Source organism: Acipenser ruthenus, chromosome 2, assembly GCF_902713425.1.
Source record: "Acipenser ruthenus chromosome 2, fAciRut3.2 maternal haplotype, whole genome shotgun sequence".
In the NCBI taxonomy this organism is placed as follows: Eukaryota; Metazoa; Chordata; class Actinopteri; order Acipenseriformes; family Acipenseridae; genus Acipenser; species Acipenser ruthenus.
Window position 1 is genome coordinate 26161668 of NC_081190.1, and position 25807 is coordinate 26187474.

The 25807-nt window shown below is 35.2% G+C and overlaps 1 protein-coding gene across 2 annotated transcripts in view; it reads right to left on the bottom strand.

Annotated features, from left to right (window-relative positions):
• LOC117973660 (small conductance calcium-activated potassium channel protein 2-like) overlaps positions 1–25807 on the bottom strand; it is an 82267-nt gene that overhangs the window by 43110 nt on the left and 13350 nt on the right. The window contains exons 2-3 of one of the 2 annotated variants that reach the window (XM_058992732.1): positions 12057–13027; positions 11472–11567 (exon numbers count right to left, since the gene is read on the bottom strand). In XM_058992732.1, coding sequence (XP_058848715.1) covers positions 11472–11567; positions 12057–13019 — 1059 coding nt within the window. In that variant the 5' untranslated portion in view covers positions 13020–13027. Of the gene's footprint in view, positions 1–11471; positions 11568–12056; positions 13028–25807 lie in introns of those variants that run through there. The other variant, XM_058992738.1, reaches the window with a different exon arrangement.

Genomic DNA, 25807 nt, shown 5'->3' on the forward strand with positions numbered 1-25807 from the left:
ATTTATCTTAACTCAATACAGCACTTTAGAGGGGATAGAAAACTGTAATTGAGTTTCTGTAAAAGACACTTGGAAAGGCTTTTTTATGGTTTTACAAAATGTAATAAATGTCCTTTTATAGATAAGTATCAAATTCCAAATACAATATAAGTGACGAATAATTGTCTTTTCAAACTAAATAACTAAAGTAATCTTTAAAATGTCAACTACAAGATCTCACATAATATTAAAAAAAAGAAATCATTATTCGAGAAATCTGAATAGTATCATACAATATCATAACTAGGTATCCATTTAAACAATTTGATTTGAATAGTAACAATTAAAAGTGTAACATTGCAACTTTTCAGTTAGTCACCTCAACTGCACATAAAACCTGTCTTCATTTAGCTGAGGGTAATTAGCATGTTTACTAAGAATTAATTGCTAATATACCTGTTGCTCTTTTCAAAGAGTGGATTATGTCTGAGCCTAATACAATGATACGCTCCTGTTTATTAATTTTTGGACAGTCATTTCTTTATGTATTTGAGCTCCTATTCTATAATGTTGTTAAGATTATTATTGTAAGTTAAATTGTGTTCGTATTGAGTTAATGGCTATTTTCTGAACAGTCTTACCCCTTGTAAATAAGGTTTAATGCCTGGTAAAAACAATTTAAAAAAATGCAATAATGAGTAAAAACATCCTTCATACCCAAGGTTCAATTGTTAACATAATTAGATTATTGCCCCTGACTGCTGCCCATCAGGCATCCATGCATTTTTTTTCTACAGTGTATTTTCTTTGTCATGTCAATATTTCATGCTTGTAGCAACTTTTGTACTTATGTTACTGGAGGAAATAATGGGAGTGGAAGGGCTGGACTGTAGTGGGCTGGACTGTGACCAGTCCCTGCCAACATTATTTTGCTCCTGACCAGCAGCCAACTGCACAGCTGAAGTCAGGGAACAGGGATTATTCCCATGTTTTTTCCTTCCATTTGGTGGCAAGCAATGATCTCATTATCACCAAGAAGAAAGTGATCATTCTGCTGTGTGTAAGCAACATCTGGTAAGAACAGCTCACTGCGCCTATGGGCTGCGTCTGCCTGGATTCCTCAACAAGTGGAGAAGCCGAGATTTGAACACTTAACCTACTGGAGCGCACTCCACCAACTCAGTGCTGTACATTAACATTGGCACAGAGATACATAGCTGTTTTAAATGACTTTCATTCGTGTTAGCAGACTGTTTCCCAATTACCAGTCTCTTAACGTATAAACAGGCAAAAAAACAACATCCTTTTAACATCTACTTTTACAAGTCGTGTTTCCAAAGCTACCAGTACAGTAAATCTCTCTGTGACAAAAGCCTCTGATGTGTAAAAATAGTCTTTAATTTCCATGGATAATTATTTTGGGAAAACAGATCACATTTTCCTAACAAATCCTCCAAATGCCAGCTTTGACATTATATCCAGCGCCCAAACAGGTCTACTTAAACAAAGCGGATTGAAAATAAGTACTGCAACATTTAGTATCAGTTGAGTGGAAAACATCTCATGTTGAAGTTTAAAAGACTATGCAGTTACCACAAATCAGCATGTACTGTATATATTTTTAAACAACTCTAGAGAAAAGTAATACTTTACATCTGTCTTCAGAATACTCAATACATTTAATGGACTACAACTCAATATTTAATATGTGTAATGTGGAGATTGCAACGTATATCTTGTCTGTAAGAAATCCTCCAATCTCATTAGTAAATGGAGTGGAGAGGTTTAGCACGATTAGAGATTAATGCAATGTTTTATTTATGATATCAAAGCTTTTCACTTTTCAGCTTTTAGCTGCTTAGCTAAGGAAACCATCATGCTACTTATTATCACATGCACTTGTTAATGTTTATTGAAAGGAAGATATTTTAATTTTATTGTCTTGATGAAGGAAGCACTTTTTTCTTTGCTGACTTTCATTATTGAATTATACTGCTGCTAAATGAAGGTAACATTAAATGGATGGCTCAGCTCTATTGGGATTAAACTTCAATGCTACAAAAGTATGCATAAAAAGCACATTAAGTGATAATACAGAATATGTTGGGGAATGCGTCATTAGCAATCTGCCACCTCTGCCACTGACCAACTCACTGTGTGACCCTGAGCAAGTCACTTAACCTCCTTGTGCTCCATCCTGTGGATGAGATGTTAAATCAATGTCCTATAGTAAGTGACTCTGCATATAATGCACAGTTCACAGCCTACCTCTGTAAAGTGCTCTGTGATAGTGGTCCACTATGAAAGGCGCTATATAAAAATAAAGATTATTATTACTATCTCTACCAGCCTAGGAAACTTTATCAGTTGATAAAGCAAATTAGTAGCAATCTAGGAATTAAATTACAGTCTGTACCCATTAGGACTTCAAAAAGAAAATGTAACCAGCAAATAAAACTGTCTTAAATGATCTCCACCAGATCAGATATTTAATATACACAAAAACCAAGTTGTACAATGAAAACACTGTGAGGTTGCCTGTCATTAACAGCTTCCCGACACCAGTCTAGAGGATCAAGTTGTAGATGGATTTCACTGTACAAAGACATGGAGTGTGCACTGTAGTTACATTAGAAGGGGTATAATACATGCAGAAATAGGGGTTGAGTTTCAGTACCTATGAAGCACCTTTGTGCTTCTGATGCATATTTATAATCAGATTTCCTACATGACAAATGTAAACAGGAAACATAAACCTGTTGTAAGTAATACAAGGTAAACTAAGAAAACCAGTAAAGACTGTTTTAATAACTATAAATAAATGGTTTAAGCTTACATTGCAGCAGCTTCTTAATTATTGTTATATAGTTGGTTGTTCAATATATAAATTAAATGCAGGAATACTACAGTGCATTTTAGGCTGTTAGATGAAAAGATAATAGGCTAAATGTAAATGACAAACATATTTTAAAATGTTATCTGGTCAAAAAAAAGCATAACATATGTCCCATTATCATGATATATTACTTGTATCATTATATATTACTTGTGTAATATATCTTATCTATTATAATGTTCTACCCACTGAAATAAATACATTTTATGCATATATTTTTACTGTACCACTCCTAGCTAGTTTTATAGTCTAACATTTGTGAATCACACTTGCTTCCATTTAAAGGCAGAAAAGTTTAATATTAATTTACCATGGATGATTGAGTACCCTTTCCAATCTCAGAACAGCAATGGCAATACTTCTATTTAAAGCAGACTTCTGCTATACATTTGGAATATAAACTACACTTGGTGCTACATTTAGCTTGTTAACCAATTGAGTGTTTTTGGGATGAATAATAGATAGTAAGCAACAGTAATTAGTGTCAGTTGTATGTTGCTTGTTGTGTTTCCTGGATCTGAATTCTCCCATCATATATATAGTAAGGGCAGCAGTGTAGAGTAGTGGTTAGGGCTCTGGACTCCTGACCAGAGGGTTGTGGGTTCAATCCCAAGTGGGAGGACACTGCTGCTGTAACCTTGAGCAAGGTTCTTTACCTAGATCACTCCAGTAAAAACCCAACTGTATAAATGGGTATGTATGTAAAAATAATGTGATATCTTGTAACCATTGTAAGTTGCCCTGGATAAGGGTGTCTGCTAAGAAATAAATAATAATAATAATAATAATAATTATTCTTGGTTTAAAAGGTATGTCATAGCAGACAGGCCAAAAAATGGAATCTATTCAGTAAAAATGGAATCTATTCAATAAAGAAGACTACGTCGTGATCTGATTCAAGCATATCAAATTCTAAAAGGTATTGACAATGTCGACTCAGGGGACTTTTTCAACCTGAAAAAAGAAACAAGGACCAGGGGTCACAAATGGAGATTAGATAAAGGAGTATTCAGAACAGAAAATAGGAGTAATGTTGTTGAAGCTGACACCCTGGGATCCTTCAAGAAGCTGCTAGATGAGATTCTAGGATCAATAAGCTACTAACAAAACTGAATGGCCTCCTCTCGTTGGTAAGCTTTCTTATGTTTTTATGTTATTATGTTCTTACCCTCACTGGAAGTAGCAGTGTCAAATCACGGGCGGAAGGAAAATGTATCACAGGGAAAATGCTGAACTTCAATTTTTTGTGCAGCCTAGTGGTTTGGTACAATATCCTGTACGAAATTAATATAACAAGCAAAAAGCTCCAGGCAGCTAACTTTGATCTCTCTCAAGCAACTAGCAGCTGCAGGCAACGAAAATGTATCTCCAGAATTATCGAACAGACAAGGGCTTTGGAGGGAGTTGGCAGAGGAACTTCACATTGATGCCTGCTTTCCACCTGAGCTACAAATTCGATCTCATCAGAAAAAGAAACACTTCCACTACGAAGCAGAAGACAAGCCTATCAACGACTCCAAGCAGGTTTATATTTTGTCTAGGGCGGCAAAATGTGTAAAGCTAGCCCTGTCTCCATCAACAACTGTTGAAACATTTTGTCTGTCGTTTTTTGGATCCTGTTTAATTCAACACATCTCAGCAGATTTCACACTTGAATCAATATTTATAGTCAGGATAGTAAAAGAATGGTAAAGCGTATGAAGTTGGGGCACGGTACAAAAAAGTTTATATGGGGTGTGCAGAGAAAATACTCATACTTAGGTGACATCACCAGAAGTGGGCAGAAGTAAAAAATTAAATACATTTCTGGCACTGATTTTCACTCAGAGTGACCATACAGTGTTTTAATGTTTATTTAGCAATTATTATTTTTCATTAGGCTAATGTCTGCTTATTGAATCTGCAAACACAAAGATGGTCAAACACACACCTTTATCCAAAAAGTTTAAACAACTTGTGAAAAAACAAAAAAAAATAACACATACACCGCCATAAAAATAACCTGTCTTCTTAAAACCTAATGCAAAACAGAAAATAGTTTGTGTCTGTAAAGCACATTAAAAGCTGAGGTATTCGTTGTTTTACAAGCATTATTAATGAATGTGTGTAAACCGATACTGGTACTACTAGCACAACATTAAATCATATACCTGATCTCAAATTCAAAACTAAAACAAAAATGAAAGGAGATGTATGTAGAGCCTTGCTGACCGCCGCTCTGCTCCCTTCTCTTCCTTAACTGTAATGGAGGAGTGACGTTTTGTATAGCTAAAAGATTGCTGATGGTCACTCCTTCTTCCCCCCAGATTCATCTTCTATCTCTAGACGCCAGGAGCTGGTTCAATACATTTTTACTTACTTTATTGTATTTCTTCGAATAACGAGTAATAACAAAATTAGTTGTACAATTGTGTGTCCATAGTCATTACGAATATTCGTTTGTACTCCGCAGTGGCTTGGTAATCACTAATAGTAGTAGTAAAACCACAGAGAAAGCATTGTAAATCATTTTCATTGCTGTACCACAATGAGCATGTATATGGGAACTTGTTTCATTTATGATTGTGTTTAACAATTTAATACAGGCAACTTTTGAAAAAAAAACTGTATTGGGCAGAAAGACTGAACCTGTAGCCTGTTGGATACATTATTTTTAACAATACAAGGATCAGTCTTAACAGGAAACATAATCTCTGTCTGCTAAAATAAATCCCTTGTTAACATGAGTAAATAATTGAGAGCAATGCTTATTTTAGTATACTAGAATGATGCCTCCCTGTTTTGTTGTGCTAGACCTTCTGCTATAAACTGAGGGCCCTATTCATAAAAGTACTTGCCGACTGCCGTAATAAAACAAATTAAACTAACAAAAGTCGTCCATATTGCTATTCATAAAATGATCTGAGAATATGGGCGACTGTCGCAAAGCACTTTATGAATGGGTATACAGTCGTTCAAGAACGAAAATCCACCTCTTTTTGATGACATCATCAGCATTATTAATAAACCCGAGTCTGCAGATGCCAGTCACTGGCAGTTTGCAAAACCTGATTCCGATGCCCCTATCACGTCTGCCAAAAATTCAGGACATGTCATAATTTAGAAAAAAAAAAAAAAATACTTGTATTTTCGTTTTGTTCGGCAACGCTGGTAAATTTCCATACACACACAATAAATAAAAAAATACATAAATAAAATAGAATAAAAGCACTGTAGGAGGACTTTGAATAATACTGTAATTCTAGTAATAATAATAATAATAATAATAATAATAATAATAATAATAATAATAATAATAATAATAATAATTTTGAAAACTTTAAATGTTAATCTTACAAATTCTCAACTATTTAACTATTATTATTATTATTATTATTATTATTATTATTATTATTATTATTATTATTATTATTATTATTATTAATAAACCCCGCTTAAAGCAGGGAGTCAATCAGGGTCGAGTTTATGTAAAAGTTAGTCAGATGACCGTGTCTATGAACATTTGACCTTTACAATCCCTCATTTTGCTGTAGATTCCTATTCTCCTCTTTCATCTCTTCCTTCTTGCAGTTTGTTATTTCTGACTTCTTGTTTTCAGTAGGAATTGCAACAAACAAAAACATATCCTCACTTGAAATGGATAAAGGAAGAAAATTATAGCCTTACATAAATACCACCCCATGTGCAACACTTATACAATACTACCATGTCTGGGATAGTGGCCATCATCCATCTTATCCCTAATTACAGCTAGTCTTGGGGGAAGTGGCAATCATTAGAAAGTCCTTAATGTTTCTCTTCCAGTATAAATGTAACTTTGCCAACCAGGCTAAGGGCCCTAATTCCCTAAAAATAATTATATTTACTAATCCTTGCCACGCAGGTAAGTGTAAGGAAGGAACCTGTGTTAGTTTATGCAATTAACTCTTACCTTTCAATTCACAGTTGCGCTTCATTTTAATTAAGGGCCCCTTTTTTTGTTTTATTAATTAACAGTTGACAACTAGCTCATTTACATGTTATATATACGGGCAGCAGTGTGGAGTAGTGGTTAGGACTCTGGACACTTGACCGGAGGGTCATGGGTTCAATCCCCGGTGGGGGATCTGCAAGCTACTTTACCTAGATTGCTCCAGTAAAAACCCAACTGTATAAATGGGTAATTGTATGTAAAAAATAATGTGATATCTTGTAACAATTGTAAGTCGCCCTGGATAAGGGCCTCTGCTAATAAATAAATAATTATAATATAGACCTTATATAGAGATATATATATATGAATCAGTGATTGGAAATTCTGGCCTGTGATTGGTTAAAACCACCTCATAGGAGCAAAACAGATTGAACTATTGACCTGTCATCCTAACACCACCTGGCAATAGTCTCTGTCTGTCTGTCACGAATATTCAAACAAATATTTTTTGACATGTATTCGGATACAAAAATCAGATGTTCGTCTTCACTAGAAATGACAAAAATACCTTGCACTTATTTAACACCTCACCAGAAGTTTCAAAAATGGCAAATGAAAAAGAGCTCTGTGTGATATGTGAGATTAAGATATAAAAACAACACAGGATCACCACTGCAGCTCTGAGCCTCTATTTAAAGGTTTTAGACAGCAAAAAGTTAACAAACAAATGCAATGCTATTTGTGTCTTTTTAGGGAATGCTTTGACTTTATAGTTTGATTTCGGTTTAGTGGAACAGTTTTTATCCTTGGAAAAAAGAAAGTAGACAGACATTTGACTTTGGCATAAGGGGGGGTTGGAAAAGAAAGCACATACTTTTTGTTTTTGACAAGCAACTGCTGACAGGACCTACTCCCGACTAAGTCTCTAGTGTTTGCTCCTGCCTACACACTGCAGTTCAATCAGTCTGACAGGCAGAACGCACGCTTGGCACATTGCACTAACTTAGCACTAAGGTTTTCAAAACTCTAAACTGCAGATACCAGCTAGATTTGTAACCTAATTAAAGTCAAAGAGCAAAGAGAACCCACCTGTCATATCATAGTGAAAAACTGGAATTATAAAACCAGGATTGTCTGTGTATGAGGAGTATCAGCAAACATGGAAAAGAACTAGTGGTGTTGAGTGCTGACAATGTAATGGTATTGAAAAGTTTTGAATAGGTCTTTTGTCTGTACAATGTACAAATCCTATTTGGTACTTTTCAAGTACTGAACCGTATCCATAATGTATAATATATTTAATACACTTAAAAGTACCATGTTAAAAATATTTACACGTGCTAAGTTAAGTGCTTTCAGTGTTAAGTATTCACTGTAGCCTTCTTGTATCCAACTGCATAAGTAGGAAGGCAGGTACTGGATAGATAGATAGATAGATAGATAGATAGATAGATAGATAGATAGATAGATAGATAGATAGATAGAAGGTGATGGTGCTTAATAATCTGAAATATATTAGTCAGATGTTGATACTGTTCACTTATTAGCTAGACAGGCAGCATGCGATATACAATATACCAAAATAATAAAATAATCTGTAAGTAAACGAAAAGCCAGTCCTCAACTGAGCTAGGATTATGTGTTGTGTATACCATGATTTCCAGCTATAAAACACCCCCCTTGCCTGCGTGGGTGTTTTTATTATACTGAGTACAGGATTGCTCTAGGGGACCTACAGGCTTTCTGTTAATGCTACAGTAACACATAACTGTGGACATTACTGAGATAGAAGTACACTACTACACTACTCATGCATGGAGAGTAAAGCAAACTCTATATAATTATACATTTAGAACAGGATCCAGGCAGACATATACATGCATAAGGCTATATTCTCAAAGCATTTACCCGAGAACTAAATTTGCCACCTTGTTTTTTTTTTTATGTAAAAGAAATAAACAAAAGGCAGTTTTTACAGACGAACAATGAACAACTAAGGTCATATTTTTAAGCTTTGCAGTATCTGAAAAATAAATTTGTGTAAACTAGCATTTGGTTAAAAATGGCCCATAAACGAACGCTAAATAATGAAATACTGCAGTATCTTTATTGTAATGTATTCCATATCATTGTTGTTGAACAGCTTGAAATGCTTAAACGGTGATAGGATTGTCTTGTATGACCGATCCTTTCTAAATCACAAATGCTGCGTTTGATTGAGCAGGTGCTTTATGGAAGAGCGCTGGCAACAGTGACTGACCGCTGAGTGTAAATCCTGATTTCAGACAATCACTACAAATTGTTTCTGGTGTCACATTCAGATAATCATTACTGTCCTAAAAGACCTTGTCAGCATTTGACCTTTAAAAATGCTACAGTTCGTTTTCGCCTGTCCTTTTGTTTCACCTGAAGTCTTTAGTGTGCACACAGGTTTCCAATTGGAATACTCAACCAAGCCCAGTTACCCACACACTGTAAAAGGACTTAAGTTCTGAAGCACACAATTTGGTGGGCATTCCTAGAGTTAAGTGTCCCAACTGCCATATTCAACCAACATTTATTTTTTCCTGTATTTTTTTCCTGGAGTTGGGGAGACAGGAACCATGTTTAACTCCTCGGCAACTCATTTAAAGGGACAGACATATTGGTACAGTTTGAAAACACATTTTAAAATACAAAAATGTAATTATTAAATTATAAAAAAACACAGACATGTTTTGAATATACTTCCAAAATCTCGGGAGTGGTAAAATCACCCATTTATTTTGGAGTAATTATGTACAAAACATATTTTTTTAAATGTGGGGCCTCTGTGTTCAACCAGGTAGAAATTATTATTATTATTATTTGTTTATTTAGCAGACACCTTTATCCACTTGTTTCACTGGGAAACAGTGCATCATTTTATAAACTAGTGTTGCGCTATACATTTTTTTTAACAAGTAGTCCAAAATTGCTACTTAAGTTTTTGTGTCACCTTGGTACAAAAATGTTCCTTTCACCACACAGATACAATAGCTCTTTTTAATTCTAGACTGATAAAGATACTGCACCATTACTGAAAATCTGAATACCCCCTTTTACTATTGTCACCTGTGTGAACTTTTGGGGGGATTTTCTAAATAGAAGCTAAACCAGTGAAACCCTGAGATAAAAGTAAATTACAAACAGTGAACAGAAAAATAAATGCTCTCCAGAATTGCTCTAGAATCTGTAGAATATTATCATGGGTCTACTTTTGAATTTTTGGAGCTTCAATGAATAGTAATTTCAGTCTTCAGCAGGCACTTGTGTGTACATTTATTCTTGCACGATCTGCAAAACGAATTTGGGTACCAGAAAGTCTAATTGTATTGATAGAGTTAGTTAGTTAAGAAATACAAATAAATGTTTGACTGCTCACACACTCAAATCCCTGTGCACTAATAACTGTATTACTAATTACAAATACAGGTATGTATATCCAAATTACAATATTTACTACATGTTTATATAATACAGTTTAACCATGGGAAGTGCTCACTTTATTCCCAGCTGCATATTTTTTTTTTATATATTTCACCCTACAAAACTCAAAGTATAAAATGCAATGATTCCTCTGGTTTGTGAAATATTTAATTTACTACTATACTCTTATATACAATTTAAATATTAAGTTCAGTCATTTAATGAAGCCTAGATTTTAGAACAATACCTTGTTTAAACGCATGGCTTGTTTTAAATTTAATTCAGATTTAAGTATTTTGATCTTTCAGTGGCATGTAGTGTCAGAGGACAGCTGAGTAAATATAAATGCCACTTGTGAAAAAAAAGAAAAAAAGTATCTGGTACATAAACAATATCCTAATTGTGTTTTGGTGATATTGTTAATGTAACAATTGTATTTATAATATTATTGAAATACAGTATTTGTGTTGACAAAAAAGCTTTTTAGCTTCTGTGACATTAAGATGTTTTACTATTCAAGGCAAGCCCTTTTCATAGGCATATTCCAAAAGTTGCCTTTAATTAAATGTATTGAGTTGACTAGTTATGAATAACTAACACCAATAATACTTTAAAGTGGTAGACAATGAAGAATATAAAGAACTTCAAAGTAACCAGGCAGCTTTTCATTTGCTTACCGTTTTTCTACAATATAATAGCAAGATATGTTATGCAAATGTCGTTGTGCCAGCCACTTACAGTACCAGATAAAGTTAAGAAATGCGCTCAATTAAAATGGTTTATATTGTGGCATCGAATGGATCTGTTTCTAGTTGCACTGCAATGTGTGTAAATAATAAAGTAGCATATCTCCGCCATACTTTTAAAGTAGACTAAATTCGAAAGCTGTAATCTGAATATTGTTAACTAAAAGAAAGTAACACTGCGACCATTGTTCCCTCACACTTAACAATAAAAATGTACATCTTACAAAGGACCGCCCTGTGGATCTGTAACCTAGAAAACCATGCACTATCCCTGGAGTCTATCGTGTTTCCTTCAGTAACACTTGTGGAAACACCCACTTATATTTACAACCCACTGATATGATTGAGGTTGTAGTTATACAATGAAATACGTTATGCGATTAAGGGACAGATGGACGTGTAAAATGTAACGAAATCCCCGTTGTGTCTTTCTAGTACAACTAAAGTGTGTACATAATAAAGTTGTATTTTATACAAAAATGAACATTACCTGAATTTCCCTTGCGTGGTATACAATAATCAGACCAAGCAGAATTATCGTGGAAAGGCTAATAAGGCATTTTAGAGCTAATGAATACAGCGACCCCTGCAAAATAACAGAAAAGAAAAGTTGTAATTGTTAGGCTGAAATACTTCATATCCGTCATCTTCGTGCTGCAATTAAAACATACATTAACAACATGAATGCAGATGTAACCTTAAAAATAACGGTTTAAATTAAAACCACTGTTAATGCTACTCTCGCAACTATGGCTGATAAATGAAGTTGCTACCAGGGAAACATCACATTCTAGCTGCAAAACAAAAGTATCCTCTGCATGTTCTAAGAACTACCACTGCTTCCATCATCGGTGACCGCAAGAAGACATTATGTTAGTGCTATAATGCTTTAACATTTGGACATGTTGCATATTGTATTATTATAGTATTATTTAGCAATGGCATGATGTTGTTATTTACACTGTGTTCTTTAAATATCTACTTTCATGTCCAAAATGTGCAAAGAAAACACCTGGCGTATATCAATAATGCTAAGAGAAAACATTCTACAAAGCAGGCAAGTTCTCGGTCTTACCTTTTCATATGCTCCCCACGAAAGTTCAGTTTCTATAACCATGACCACTATCCCAAACATCCCAAAGATCAAAGCATAGTCGCTGAGTCGTTTTCTTTTCTCAAAGAGCGCTCTCCTGTGCCCAAGCTTATAGCCGATGTTCTGGTTTTTCTTTTTGCTCGACTTGTTATTCCCACTGCTGCTACCTCCACCGCCTGATCCATAGGACACCAGGTTAGTGGAGTTGTTTTGCTCCGGTTTGGAAACCACGATCTCTGGGGCGCCAGCAGTGGTGGAGATGGGTTGCAAAGGCTGCGACTCGGAGTCCAACTCGTGCAGGTTCCTGCGGGAAGAACTAAGGTTACTTAGCGGCCGCATCACTCCACCGTTGTACCTGCAGCTGCTCATGGCTATTTCGGTGAATGGGTTACTATCTCTGCTGTTGCTTGTGGGGCTACCCTGCTGCCTACTGTGGCATTGCTGGTATTGCTGGTGGTGGTGGTGGTGGTGGTGGTGTCTGGATGAACTGGCATGGTTGGAAGGCGTGAACTCGCTAACGTTTAGCTGACTGCTGTAGCTTGAAGAGGAGACAGGCGATGAATTAGTCCTGTAGACTCCCGTTAAAGGGGGTGAAGTCCGCAGAAGAATCAAGTTATCCCCCGCACCATAAGGACAGTTGTTGCATGTGAAGCATGGATCGCCCTGCTGCTGGAGAAACTGATGTTCCTGGTCCTGGCAGTGGTACTGATGTTGATAGTGTTGATGTTGCTGCTCCTGCTGCTCCTGAAAAAAATCGTGCTGCAACTGCAATGGGGTTTCCATGTCAGAGTTGTTAAAGCACCAGGAGGAACGGGCAGTGCACCCAGCGCAATGCGTTACGGTAGGGATGGGGAAGTCCTGCTGGGGCGTGGAAGGACCCATTTCGGCTCCTGTAGAATCCAAGCAGCGCGTTCGATTGGTTGGGCGGACCAAAACAACTGGCATGACGTCACCTGCAACACAGACAGATACAGAATGTGGGATTGCAGTTGGGAAACGCTGGGGCACCTTTGGGATTCCACTTTAAGTGGTAAGAGAAAGAGGGAATTGTCAAAGGTTGGGAACACCGCATCTGTAGGATTCAGAGCAGTCTATTACTTGATAATCATGTCAGCATTTCTAAGGAAGATAGTCATCTGTGTAGTTGGACTTATGTCTAACTAATTATACCGTGCATAAAAACACTTGAAAAACCAGTAGTAAATTATAGACACTTTGAAATGTTGTACAATTTAAAAAAGAAAAAAACAAACAATAGTTTCAGTGAAATGTTTTGTGTTATGTTTTAATTAAATGCATGTGTGTGTGTGTGTGTGTGTGTGTGTGTGTGTGTGTGTATATATATATATATATATATATATATATATATATATATATATATATATATATTATAAATTATCCCAAATCTTTCTTGCTTGCTCATAATGATAGAAGGTCGTTGTATTTGTGCAGCCTTCCAAGGAATTGTGTTTTTTTTTTCTTTTGTCAAATATCTAATATCTATGTTCTCTTCTCATTCTGTATATACCCACAGGTTGGAAACCTAACAGCATATTAGTCAGGCTATGAAACATAGGTTTTGAAATGATAACGTAATAAAGTAAATGATGCAGAAGATCTATTTTCGCTGTTTCTAATAAAGAAGTCGTATGAGCTGCCCGTGTTTTGCTTTCTATTAGATTACACTTTTTATGCATCCTATAGACAACATCTGCTTTCTGGGACACACACGGCCGATCGTGCCAGTTTCAGCTGCAGTCAGCTATGCTGCAATCAGCTGTGGGAGATAAAGCTCGCAAGGCGACTGGTGCTTGTGAATGTAGTGACGCTGGTATAGCACTTCTGATCAATTCACAAGGTAACTTTCTTTGTTTACCCGCAGGAATGAAAGTCAAACCCGGTTTCATTATCGTTTAATGGTGGGAAAGTGAAAACAATGCCCGTTTGTCGAAAGATCGTCTGCATCCTTAATTTGAGAACAATGTTACCGCGACCTGGCATAAAGTGTTGTGATATCAGTTTATTACGAACATATTTTGTGTTAGTTTGCTTAATTGAACGAGAAACATAGGCTATACAGTACATTCAAGGTCATACAGTAATAATCTGCGCAAATCTCTATTATTATTATTATTATTATTATTATTATTATTATTATTATTATTATTATTATTAAATAACAGTTCCAGTATTTTATTTGCAGAACATATGTTGATATAATACAGCATATAAAGTAAGCTACCACAGAGAAAATCATTTTATCGATCGGGTAAAAATAATAATAATAAAAAAAAGTGTAACATAAGATTTACTGTTTTAATCAACCAACAACGCTATAGAAAGCGATTGATTTATATTATTGGGATTTCTTCCAAAAGATCAGAAGAACATCATCAGGCTGAAACCGGAGCACTTTCATTAAGTAATTGGATTTCTTACCTGGATTCGATTTCCTGAAATGCTATTCTATATCATCTTTAGTTTGTTGCCAGCTGCTTGTTTGTTGAAAAGATTTTGCCAAGACCATCAATGAATAATTAATTTAATGAGGGCCCTTTATGTATATTGATGACCCCCTTAAACTACCAGTATGTGTGCTTTTATTTTGACTCATGGGGCATTTAATGTGTGTGTGTGTGTGTCTATATATATATATATATAGTGAAACTCTGATGCAACATACTGACTTGGCACCGTAAAAACAGTATGTTATAACCGAGGTATGTAATAACCAGATACATGCACATACCTACCAAATCAGCACAAAAATCAGAACCTAGTACAATATAATTGATTGATGTACATATACAATGTATGTAGTAGGCTATAAATAATAATAATATACACGTCAATAAACATTACCATACAGTCAGTTCCGGTACAGTACAGTAACCATTGCCTGTACGCTATTTTAAGAAGTCTTTTAGACCCTGGCCACATTAGCATTTAAGAACCAAGTTAAGTGTTCAAAACCCGTTTAACATTGCTTAAATCGATTTGCATCCACACTAAACACGGTTCATACTACTGAGTTCAACATCCGAGTTTGAAACCTACTCAAGAGGTAGTCTCGAACTCGGTTGTCGGCATAACTGGTTTCTATAAACTGGTTTAACTGTAATCTGGACGTGACAGTGTTCGAGTCTGGTTCATAGTATCCTCCGATATCCCCTAGTGCTTTGCGGTAGTACGTTGCCATAATCCACCTGGTTACACGAGACGAGAATAAAAGAAAGACAAACCCTAATTAAAATACAGGAGGATTTATTCTTGTCATATTCCATTGGTACATTCAGATATGCTAATGTACCGTAGTACACAAAACTTAAAAAGTGGCGAAAACACTTTTTAAATTATCTTAGATCACATCACAAACGAGCACATTAAAGGTCTTTATTTCGACTTTTAATTAAATTAAAGAACGTCTTATCTGCCCAAGATTTTCCCTTTGTGAAAATACCCACCCTATCTAATTTATTAACACTGTTGGGCTAGGGTTCAGGTAAATCAGTTCTGAACTCGGTTGTCGATTTTTTATTTATTTTTTGCTCTAATTTGGACAAGGCCTTTGACGACTGCCTCAGCGACTGCTGTTTAAATTTAAGCTCTTTGACAACATAATTCTGACTGCTTTCCTTCCTTTAAGATTTCTCCAATAATGTACAGTTTGTCCTTAAATAAAACTGACGATCGTTTAGCGGTGGCCATGATAGTACTGCATAAATTACAGTAATAGAGAGCAAGGTCAAGTTCAAACAAGAAGTAGGACTGTGAGTACGCAATATGCGCAGCACATATTATCCAAGGTATGTTGTAAATGGGTTTGGCTGTATATATTTTAGATCAAAGAGCCAGCTGCCCAAGGTTTTGATATGTTGTATAAGTTATATATATATATATATATATATATATATATATATATATATATATATATATATATATATATATATATATATATATATATATATATATATATAATTTAAAACAGGTCTGTTATCGCATTTTGTCAGTATAATCTAGTTAGGATAAAAGGTCATTTACATATTAACTTGTAGTTCAGGAAAAATATATTTACATATGAGATAGCAGTGTTGTATGTGAGTACATTTAAACTTTACTGATATTGTATGACACCTGGTGTATAATGGGTGTGTGTGTGTGTGTGTGTGTGTGTGTGTGTGTGTGTGTGTGTGTGTGTGTGTGTGTGTGCGCGTGTGTGCGTGTGTGTAAAAAATGAGCTTCGGGAATTATCTTCTTACGTAAAATCCAGGTCTTTTCCAGACACTAGAGGTCGTAATAATCCACAACACCTTGGAATAATTCAACCCTTATATTTGCAGCTCTGTAAGAAAGATAACCAAATAAAGGGTCTACTGGTATACTGGACTATTGGGTGAATATGGTTAATTTATGGGAATAATACTTTCAGGCTCGGTACAGTTTATAATATAACCAATTCATTCATTTTATAAGGAATAATTCTCGAACAAAAACCTTTCCTTAATATTGATTATAAACCTGTCAGACGAATAGAACGGGAATGCTGTCTTCTGATTGGTTGCAGAGGGCATTAATGGCCATTCAGAATGTTCACACAGCCATCATCTATAAAGTACAGTAAGGTATCAATCCGCTGAAAAGAACATCTAGTATAACTGTCAAAACCACAACAAACCCATGAAATAACGGCTAGAACAGGTCACAAAAACGAGTCCTCTATATATATATATATATGATATAAAAAATACTGCCTCCATCTCTATCCAAACAAGAATGGCCTTCACATCTTTCCAATGTCTTAACTCCTGCAATTATTGATGTCCACCAGTCGTCAATAGTTGGAAATCAACAGCAAACCTTCAGACAAACTGCAAACCTGCAAAAACACATTCAAAATCTGAACCCCAATGCTTTGCTGCACCCTCAGAAAGCTGAATCACGAACATACCGGCTATGTTTCAAAACTGCACTCTCACAGGAAACCTGCAATTCAACATGACATAAGTAAACTTACCGCCCCCCCCAAAAAAAAAAATTAGTAATTTAATACCTTTCTTTTAAGAATACATTAATGTGTTTAATAATACTGTTATAGAATCCGTTCGTTGTTGTAACTTTCTTTTCGAGAAAGAAGACGAAACACAGCGGTCTTAAATGTTTTCCCTGTCTTAAATAAATTAAAAACTAAATTGTATTTTGATTTTTTTTTTAATGTTTGGTTTGTTTGTTAAGGAAAAATAGTTCCCTTAGCTGTTCAAGGCTGAATTATACCGTCGAAGAACCGTTGTAGCAGCACGGGACGAGCACCGCAGGACATAAAGAAAATAATAAATACAAGGTTATAAATCTTAATATTATTGCTGTTAAAACCATAAAGACTGATTATAAGAGCTTACGCCTCGGGCCTTCAACTCTCCCGGCCGGGGCATTAACGGCCAAGAAATGCCGTGCCAGTCGGTCATTATTGCTTAAACATAATGATATTTTGTAGTGTTTCACTCAGTTGATAACACATATATGTGTTGATTTGAAATGTCACATAAGCACCCCTGTTAGAAGCTCATTAATTATGATACATTGCTGTAAAGATAACAACAAACTGACCAGAAATATCGACACATGAGTAATCCCTCTTGAGCTCATAATCGTCTTATTCAGCATGCCTCCCAAATGTGGTCATCAGAGGTCCAAATATTGTATAATAATAATAATGATAATAATAATAATAATAATAATAATAATAATAATAATAACAAATAAAGCTGTACAAATTGTTTTATAATAAATGAGAAACTAACTTACAAAAAGATAAGTTTTCAGACGATTTGTAGATAAATTATTTACATAAGTCTTCATTATAGTATTGCTGAATACTATAAGATTAGAGTTTAGACGGGGTTTATACGTTTTTTGGAAGGAATACTTCCTGGGAGATGGATGGGATAAGGAAAACATCTGCCTCTGCAAATCACCTATGTTGACAAAAAACAAACGATTGTAGTAGACCCTTACTCATCACTAAACAGAAATAGTTTAGCAAATTCAGCACCATGGCTAGTTCCTTCCTTGGTTGAGCAGTAAATAAAATTACATTAATAATTTTATAAACCGCACCAGGTATAAAACGCGATGATTTTGTGTAACTTTTGACCAGTTTTTCTGTTGATTTTCCTCAATAGGTAAAACAAATTGATTCGAAATGGTATGCTTATGCACTTTCCAAACCATATGTATATATTGTATCAGTATAAATGACTGTTGTGAAAAAGGTTACCATTATAACCTTTTTGGTAAAATAAATTAATAACTTTTCTGCACATGTTATGGACCTTATTGATGTTTGAGAAACTCGCTAAATATTTTAGAAAATGTAATATTTTTGAACTAATGACACAACAACAGTAGCACAGCAAATAGCAATGCAGCCCTGCCTTGAAATATTGATTTATGTAAACAAAAAAAACTTGTCTAATTAACGTGGTGTAAACAATTGTTTCAAAAATCAACTTTGGTTATGCAGCTGTGGTTATTCAGTCGGGAGATGTAAACAGCACAATGCACTACCAACAAACAAAAAACATGCTGACAACCAGGGCAATTAAAAATGCAGAATAATCACAAATGCAAATGTAATCAAATGTGAAAATCTCAGACTGTAACCTTAAATGGGCACATAATACTAAAACTAAAACAACTCACCAGATTATTTCCTATTGACAACAAGATGTTGGCTTTGTTTCATTGTTTTTTCCTACCAAAGATAACCATTTGTCATTGTATAGACCTAACAGATTTCAAATCAGAAAAGCCACATTTTGGAACCATCAGCTGGTCATTCCTGTAATACTAAAAAAAAAAAGCAGCAAGAATAGATTTCTAAATAGCAAGGAATTCATTGTCTTTATATAATGACTCCCTTAACATACACCCAAGTGCATAGCTATGGATTCATATAGAAAGGTGTATTAGCTTGGTCTAAGATGAAACTGCCAGAATATAATTATCAGGCAATTGATGTGTTATTCCCCAGTATAACTCGTTCAGACAGGTTATAATCTGCTTTTAGTACACACAATTAAGTATCATAAACAAACAAACCAAAAACAAATGAGTGCTTAAATCTTAGAAAGGTCTATACAGAATATTAATCTAAAGTATTATGGAAAATGCAGCAGTGGACCATAAATTACTGTTTGTTTGCAATGTCTAAATGTATAGAAACAAATATATACTAAACTGGAAAGGAAAGAGTTTCAATGTTGCCAGTGTGGTTGTGAATGGTGTGTTGCAGATGAAGAGGCCATCCAGTTTGAGTCTACAGATTTACTGACCAATAGCTAAAATAAGTTTAGAGATTGACATGCACTGTTAGATATCTGATTTTCATAACCTTGCTTCTCAAACGGAATCCTCTCAGCAGTGGTCTATAGATCTGCCACTGTTTAGATAGACCCCTTGATATCAGCTACATAAAAATAAATAAATAAATAAATAAATAAATAAATAAATAAACTTATGTTATTTAGACCTCTGTGACTTTATGTAACCCATACCATGTATACCGCCTTAAATCTGTACTAATCTGTATTTGGGCTTAAATGGAGAGAGCTCATTCATTAAATCCATGCTGAAAATGCCAATGAGGGTAATAGGTTTCACATTAACTTCATCCCTGAGTACAGAAATTGTCCTCATTTCAATCTGCCCTTTGGGCTCATGAAATAGTGAGCCTGCTCAGGTAAAACATTCTCCTCATGCCAAGGGCAAGGGAAATGCTACATATTTATCCTCATTGTATATGGGATGGACTAGCATTATTAATAATTATGAACTAACTAAAACCTGGATGGTCCCTTGTATGTATGATAAAATCAAGTATATAGACAATTACCAGTAACCATGATTTATATTATAGTGTAAGAATTCTATAAAGGGAAATGAATGTTAACTCTTTGCGGTCCATTTATTCAGTGCCTGTCAGGCGCGTCAGGTCTAATTTATTTTCACACAAGCTGTTTATTTTACATGCACTGTTTAAAAGTAATTTTATTCATAGTAAAACAGGTTTAAAAGGCACTGCATATCAACATGATACTCATTACTGCATCTCCAGCCCCGCCCCACCCCTTGTTCGCTGTATTTTTCACATATCTCTTCATAGTCATGCATACTGATAAATCATCTCCTGATTACTCTATTTATCACCAAACTCCTCAATAATGCTATCCAAGTAATTATTTTATTACTATAACATCTCAAAAAGCTTGGCAAATGTCCACGATTTTCTGTGAGTGCTGGATGCGGAAGCAGCTGTCTTGTTTATGTCCATGTTATGTCTGTGGTGAAGGGACTATGTGTATTGCTCAGATCCGCCTCCATTTTATTCCCGGCTTCTCTCGGCCTTTCTCGGCCATTGAAAGCTTTTTTTCCAGAGAAAAACCGACTAGGTACCTGTGATTGACGCCTATTTGATGATGTCAGACAGGGTCCGACATCGGACCGGAAAGGAAACATTTTAATGTCAGACAAAGGGTTAATATTAGGGCAGTTTAAATTTATTGTGGTGGTTTAATTTTTTTTAAAAGTGTGGTGAATGTGAGAGCAAAAGTCAGGATGTGGTTTACAAAGATAAATGCCCTTTTCTGTTCTGAACCATTCTTATGTTTGACAAATCCTTTCCTTATGAATGGCAACACAATTACATTAAACACATACAAATTGACCTGTTTGATCTAATACAGGAGATAGTCCATGCTGGTGAAGTCCAAACAGACTTGATGCATAGTGGCTTGATACATTCTTAATTCTGGATTACAAACACCATTATCAGATTTAACAGATGCCATACCATTAAAATACAAATGGAACAAATGATAAGATTAGTGTAAACCCTGTAAGCTGCATTCAGAGTAATTATAGATCATTTTACAGAATGAAAGGGACTGCATTTTACAGACAATTTGATATGGTATTGATTAGAAAGACCAGATCTACTTATTATGCTGTAGGCACTGTTTTTATTGTTTATTTTCTAAACTTTTCAATGGCGCTAAATGTATGTAAAGCGTTAATTCAGGTTGGGAAACTAGTCACAGGGTTACATGTTTAGGCTAGGAAGCTGTTTTTTTCTTTACATTTTTTTATTATTATTTTTTTTGAGTGTGCCCAATTATTTTACCCCTGACTTTCTCCCCAATTTGGAATGTCTAATTATTTTTTCCCCTCACCACAGCAATTCTCCACACAGAAAGGTTTAGTGGGCATACTCTGATCCCACAGCCAAGCCAGCTTCCTCTTTTACACCAAGAAACTCAAGATTGGATGTCAGCGAGCTACTGGCCTCTGGAGGACAAAGGCTAGTCGTGCAGGTGTCCTTTCAGAGCTCACTGGGTGCTTGGCTAGCCGTTTTTGCCTCCCTAATCCACGGGAGCGATAGAGCCAATGCGATGCTCCCTTCAGAATCCCCAGTGAAGACTGCTGAGTTCACACAGCCAGGATGTGAACCTGCTCTGTATGACTCACCCTGCACACTACGTGACTGTGCTTTTACCAGGTGAGCCACATGGGCACCCCTCGTCACATCTATTATTAATGAATATATAAAAGGAGGAGGGGACTTTGCAGATGCACCTCTTTCAGTTTTAAACATGCTGTGGGTGTCTACAAGACAGATAATAAGCATTCGTAAAAAAAAAAAACAACAAAAAAAAAACAACAACAAAACACCATGCAGTAATCTGTATTTCATTTAAAGTATTTGTTCATGACAAAAGTGTTGGCACCCCTGCTTTAGTATTTCGTGTGTCCTCGTGTTGCATTTATTACAGCTTTCAGACATTTATGATAATTCTTAACCAGTATGTTACATCCTGTTGGTGAAACCTGGGCCCATTCTGGCATGCATGTTTATTTCAGCTCAGACAAATTGGATACACAATGCTTGGCCACAGCATTTTTCAGATCAGTCCAAAGCATTTCTATTGGATTGAAATCTGGTGATTGCAAAGGCCATTCCCTAACTTTTATCTTAGTTTTCTTCAAGAATTCCAGAATTGACTTAGCCATATGCTTTGGGTCTTTGTCGTGTTGGAAGATAAACTGTCTGCCAGTCAGCCTATGAGCAGATGGTATCATTGTACTTTGTAGAATGTTTTGCTACATGGCTGCATTTATTCAATCTCCAATCACACAAATGTCTCCAATCCCTGAACTGCTAAAACACCCCCATATCATGATTGAAACACCTCCATGTTTACCTGTAGGTAAAAGGTTTTCTTCATTGAAGGCTTTTCCTTTTTTCTGTCCATACTGTGATCGATTGTTGATGTAGGCATAGAGGTAGCCTAGGCTATAGAATATTGTTAACAAGAATGTACAGGTTGCACCAAACACAAATTTAAAATATACATTTGTGCTCGGTCTCTTACACTATATTATATAAAATATGTAATTGTAAAGCAATGATGTTTTTTTAAAACTAAAAATCTACTTATTGCTTTTGTGGATTGTAGTAGGAGACACTGCATAAATTCCTAACTTTAAATCCCAGAACCCATGGTAAATATCCTTCATATGAGACGTAAAACTGTGGTCCTATTGTAAGTGACTCTGCAGCAGCAGTTGTGATGCATAGTTCATCAAAGTCTCTGCAAGTCGCTTTGAATAAAAGCGTCTGCTAAATGATTAAATAATAATAATCATGGAAAAACATGCAACATTTTATTATTTTTTAATCATATACTCAGGTTTACATACACCTTTCATCCGACTTTAGTGCTATGTCAGACTTATCCAAGCGGGACCACACTTTGGTCCAAGCATTCATGTCACGTCTCCATAACTCCCAAATGGTCCTTATTGTCTTACTTCGTACCCAATGTAAACTGAAACACTGTCATTCATTCCGAACTTCGGGAAAATGTCAACATCATGTAAACTGTGATTGTATGGGAATCTCTAAGCAATAATAGAGACTTTCAAATAGCTCTAGAGAAAATTATCCATTTTGGATGTGACAGCGCAATTTTTTCTGCTTTAATAAACATTATGCTTAATCGTGAAATATCTTGAAATACCTATTTTTATACTGTGAAATGTCGTGAAATAAGCTTTTTTTTTTTTACCGTGAAACAAAATACAACCCTATTAATGGTAGTGCATGGATGGAGATGGATGTATGTAAATGAGTTGGCAAAAGATAAAACACCGGAGTGATTTGAAAGGGTCAGGGCATTCAAGGAATTAAAAAAAAAACCTTTCAATGGAGCTATCTGATATATCTTTTTTTTCAAGCTGCTAATATAGACAATTGTGCCTAGTAGCTTGCTTTTTTAGAGCTTTATTATTTTAATACTCTACTTCCTGTTAATTTTAACATGGTCCACGTAGGTGCCCTTTTTTATTTATTTTTTTGTCACAAACAAGGTACTACTTAAGTTTATTGTTTCAGAACCTGAGGGTTTTTCCTCAATTGAACCTTAATATCGCATTGTGTAAATAAACCATTCTTACACCCACTCTCATTATTGTAAATGTATTTAATGGTATTCACTTAGCTCAGTTCTGATAAGGCCTAAAATGATGTGCAGGTTTATGGGTAGACAGAAGCTTTATGGTAGACACACACTTTCTAATTTCCTGTCTTTGTTGAACAAAGGGTGAGTCAAGGCTCTGCATTTCCATGTTTGATTTTGACTAATTTCTCAGAATGTAAAAGTCGATATTCATCTCAGAAACAGACTTTGATATGAATATAATTAGGAATATGTTTAACCACTACAAAAAACTGGCTGTATACAGTCTGTATGCCGTATTGTAATATTGATTATAATATTAAATTAAGTTAGTTTAGTTTTATTATTGGTCAGGCCTTAAAACAATTCCGCCTGACCAATAATAACAGTCTGAGAGGTCTATTTTTCCACAGAGACCACATCAGCCAGATCTTATACACCTGCATACACACTGCTCTTCTCCGTGGCACACCTCTGTCACCTTCCTGCACTTTGCCTCTGCATCTCATCTCATCGGCAGGGGTCATAATCTGTAACAATACTGCATCACACAACATCTGCCTGTTACATACTCAAATCATCCAGAATATGGGAACTAGCACAAGCAAACTTCCAGGCCCTGTAATACCTATTCTATAAGTTTTTAAATAGACACCTTTGTATCCCCAGAATGAGCCACTGTATATGTTTACAACGAACACAAAAGACTGGCTAGTGGCGCACCTTTGTAATACAACACACCTGTCTGTAGCCTGAGGTGGGCATTGTTGTTTTTTAATGGGCTTGAGGCATTTTTAAAATTAAAAATACATTTGGGGCATACCATATGGTAAAATAAATGTTTTAAACAACCTACTGTTAACTATAGCAAAGCAAAATAGCACAATATTTATAGCACAAAAAAACCATAGGTAGCTCAGTATAACAATTCAGTTGATTTGATGTGTGTATGTACTGAATATTTAGGACATGTTTTTTTGGTAAATCAATTGTCTTCGAGTGAGATCTTCCACTCACTATTGTAGTCTTCTTTGAAATACACTGCTTTTAGCACTCTGCCCATTCTGTAAAGCCTTGGTGTTGCTACAGTGGTAATAACCCCAATCGCTCTCTTTTTTTATATACATATTTTTAACTCAGGCAACCTGGTTAGTGAAATAAGAACAAATTTGCTTTTTGAAAACTGATGAAATACAAGTTTCAGGCTTGCATTGCCTGTGTTAAAACTAAATGTATTGAAAAAAAAAAAAAAAAAATATATATATATATATATAAACATATATATATATATAAACAAAAGGAACAAGAGTTTATCTTCAAACTGGGAGCTTTGGAACCTCTGGAAATGAACATTATTTTCTAATAATCATGACACCATCCACAGATTTTTTGTATAATTACAATTCTTGAATAACAATTTACTGCACTGTGTTTACTTTTCTTTTTAAACAGCTGAAGAAGGGCTTTTGCCCGAAATGTCCTGAAAATAAAAGATTTTTTAAAACTTTTTTTAATCTTTTAAACTTTTTGTGTACGTTTTTAAAAAAAAAACTTTTAAAATAATTATTAAGACAAATAATCTTGTCAAACACCACACGCCAGTTTGAAAAATGTGTGCCTGCACCTTTAAGATATGTTGGTGATTTTGGAATGAGACCTGTTTGTGTTTCTGTCTCAGTTAAATGAAGATTTATTCTTGTTGTCCCATCCATATGATGAAATGAATGGTACGGCTTGCTGTTTCTCATAAAAAATAATAAAAATAAAAAAAATTACATGCATGACAAAATAGTACTGTACCTTATGGGAATATAATGGACCGTTCTGCTCATATGCTATTTATGGAATGGGTTTTGTATTTTCTCCAATATATAATGGGTTCACTTGGACATATAAGAACATAAAAACATAAGAAAGTTTACAAACGAGAGGAGGCCATTCAGCCCATCTTGCTCATTTGGTTGTTAGTAGCTTGTTGATCCCAGAATCTCATCAAGAAGCTTCTTGAAGGATCCCAGAGTGTGAGCTTCAACAACATTACTGGGGAGTTGGTTCCAGACTAATAATAGTCTATAAACCACAGTAGGGTCTACTACTGTGGTTTTCTACACAGTATATCAGTGACTGGGACAAAGTATACACGATTGGATCAGCAATGTTCTATGCTACTGTTCACTTTAGGAACAACATTGCAATTGTGTTAGAAATAACCCACAACAG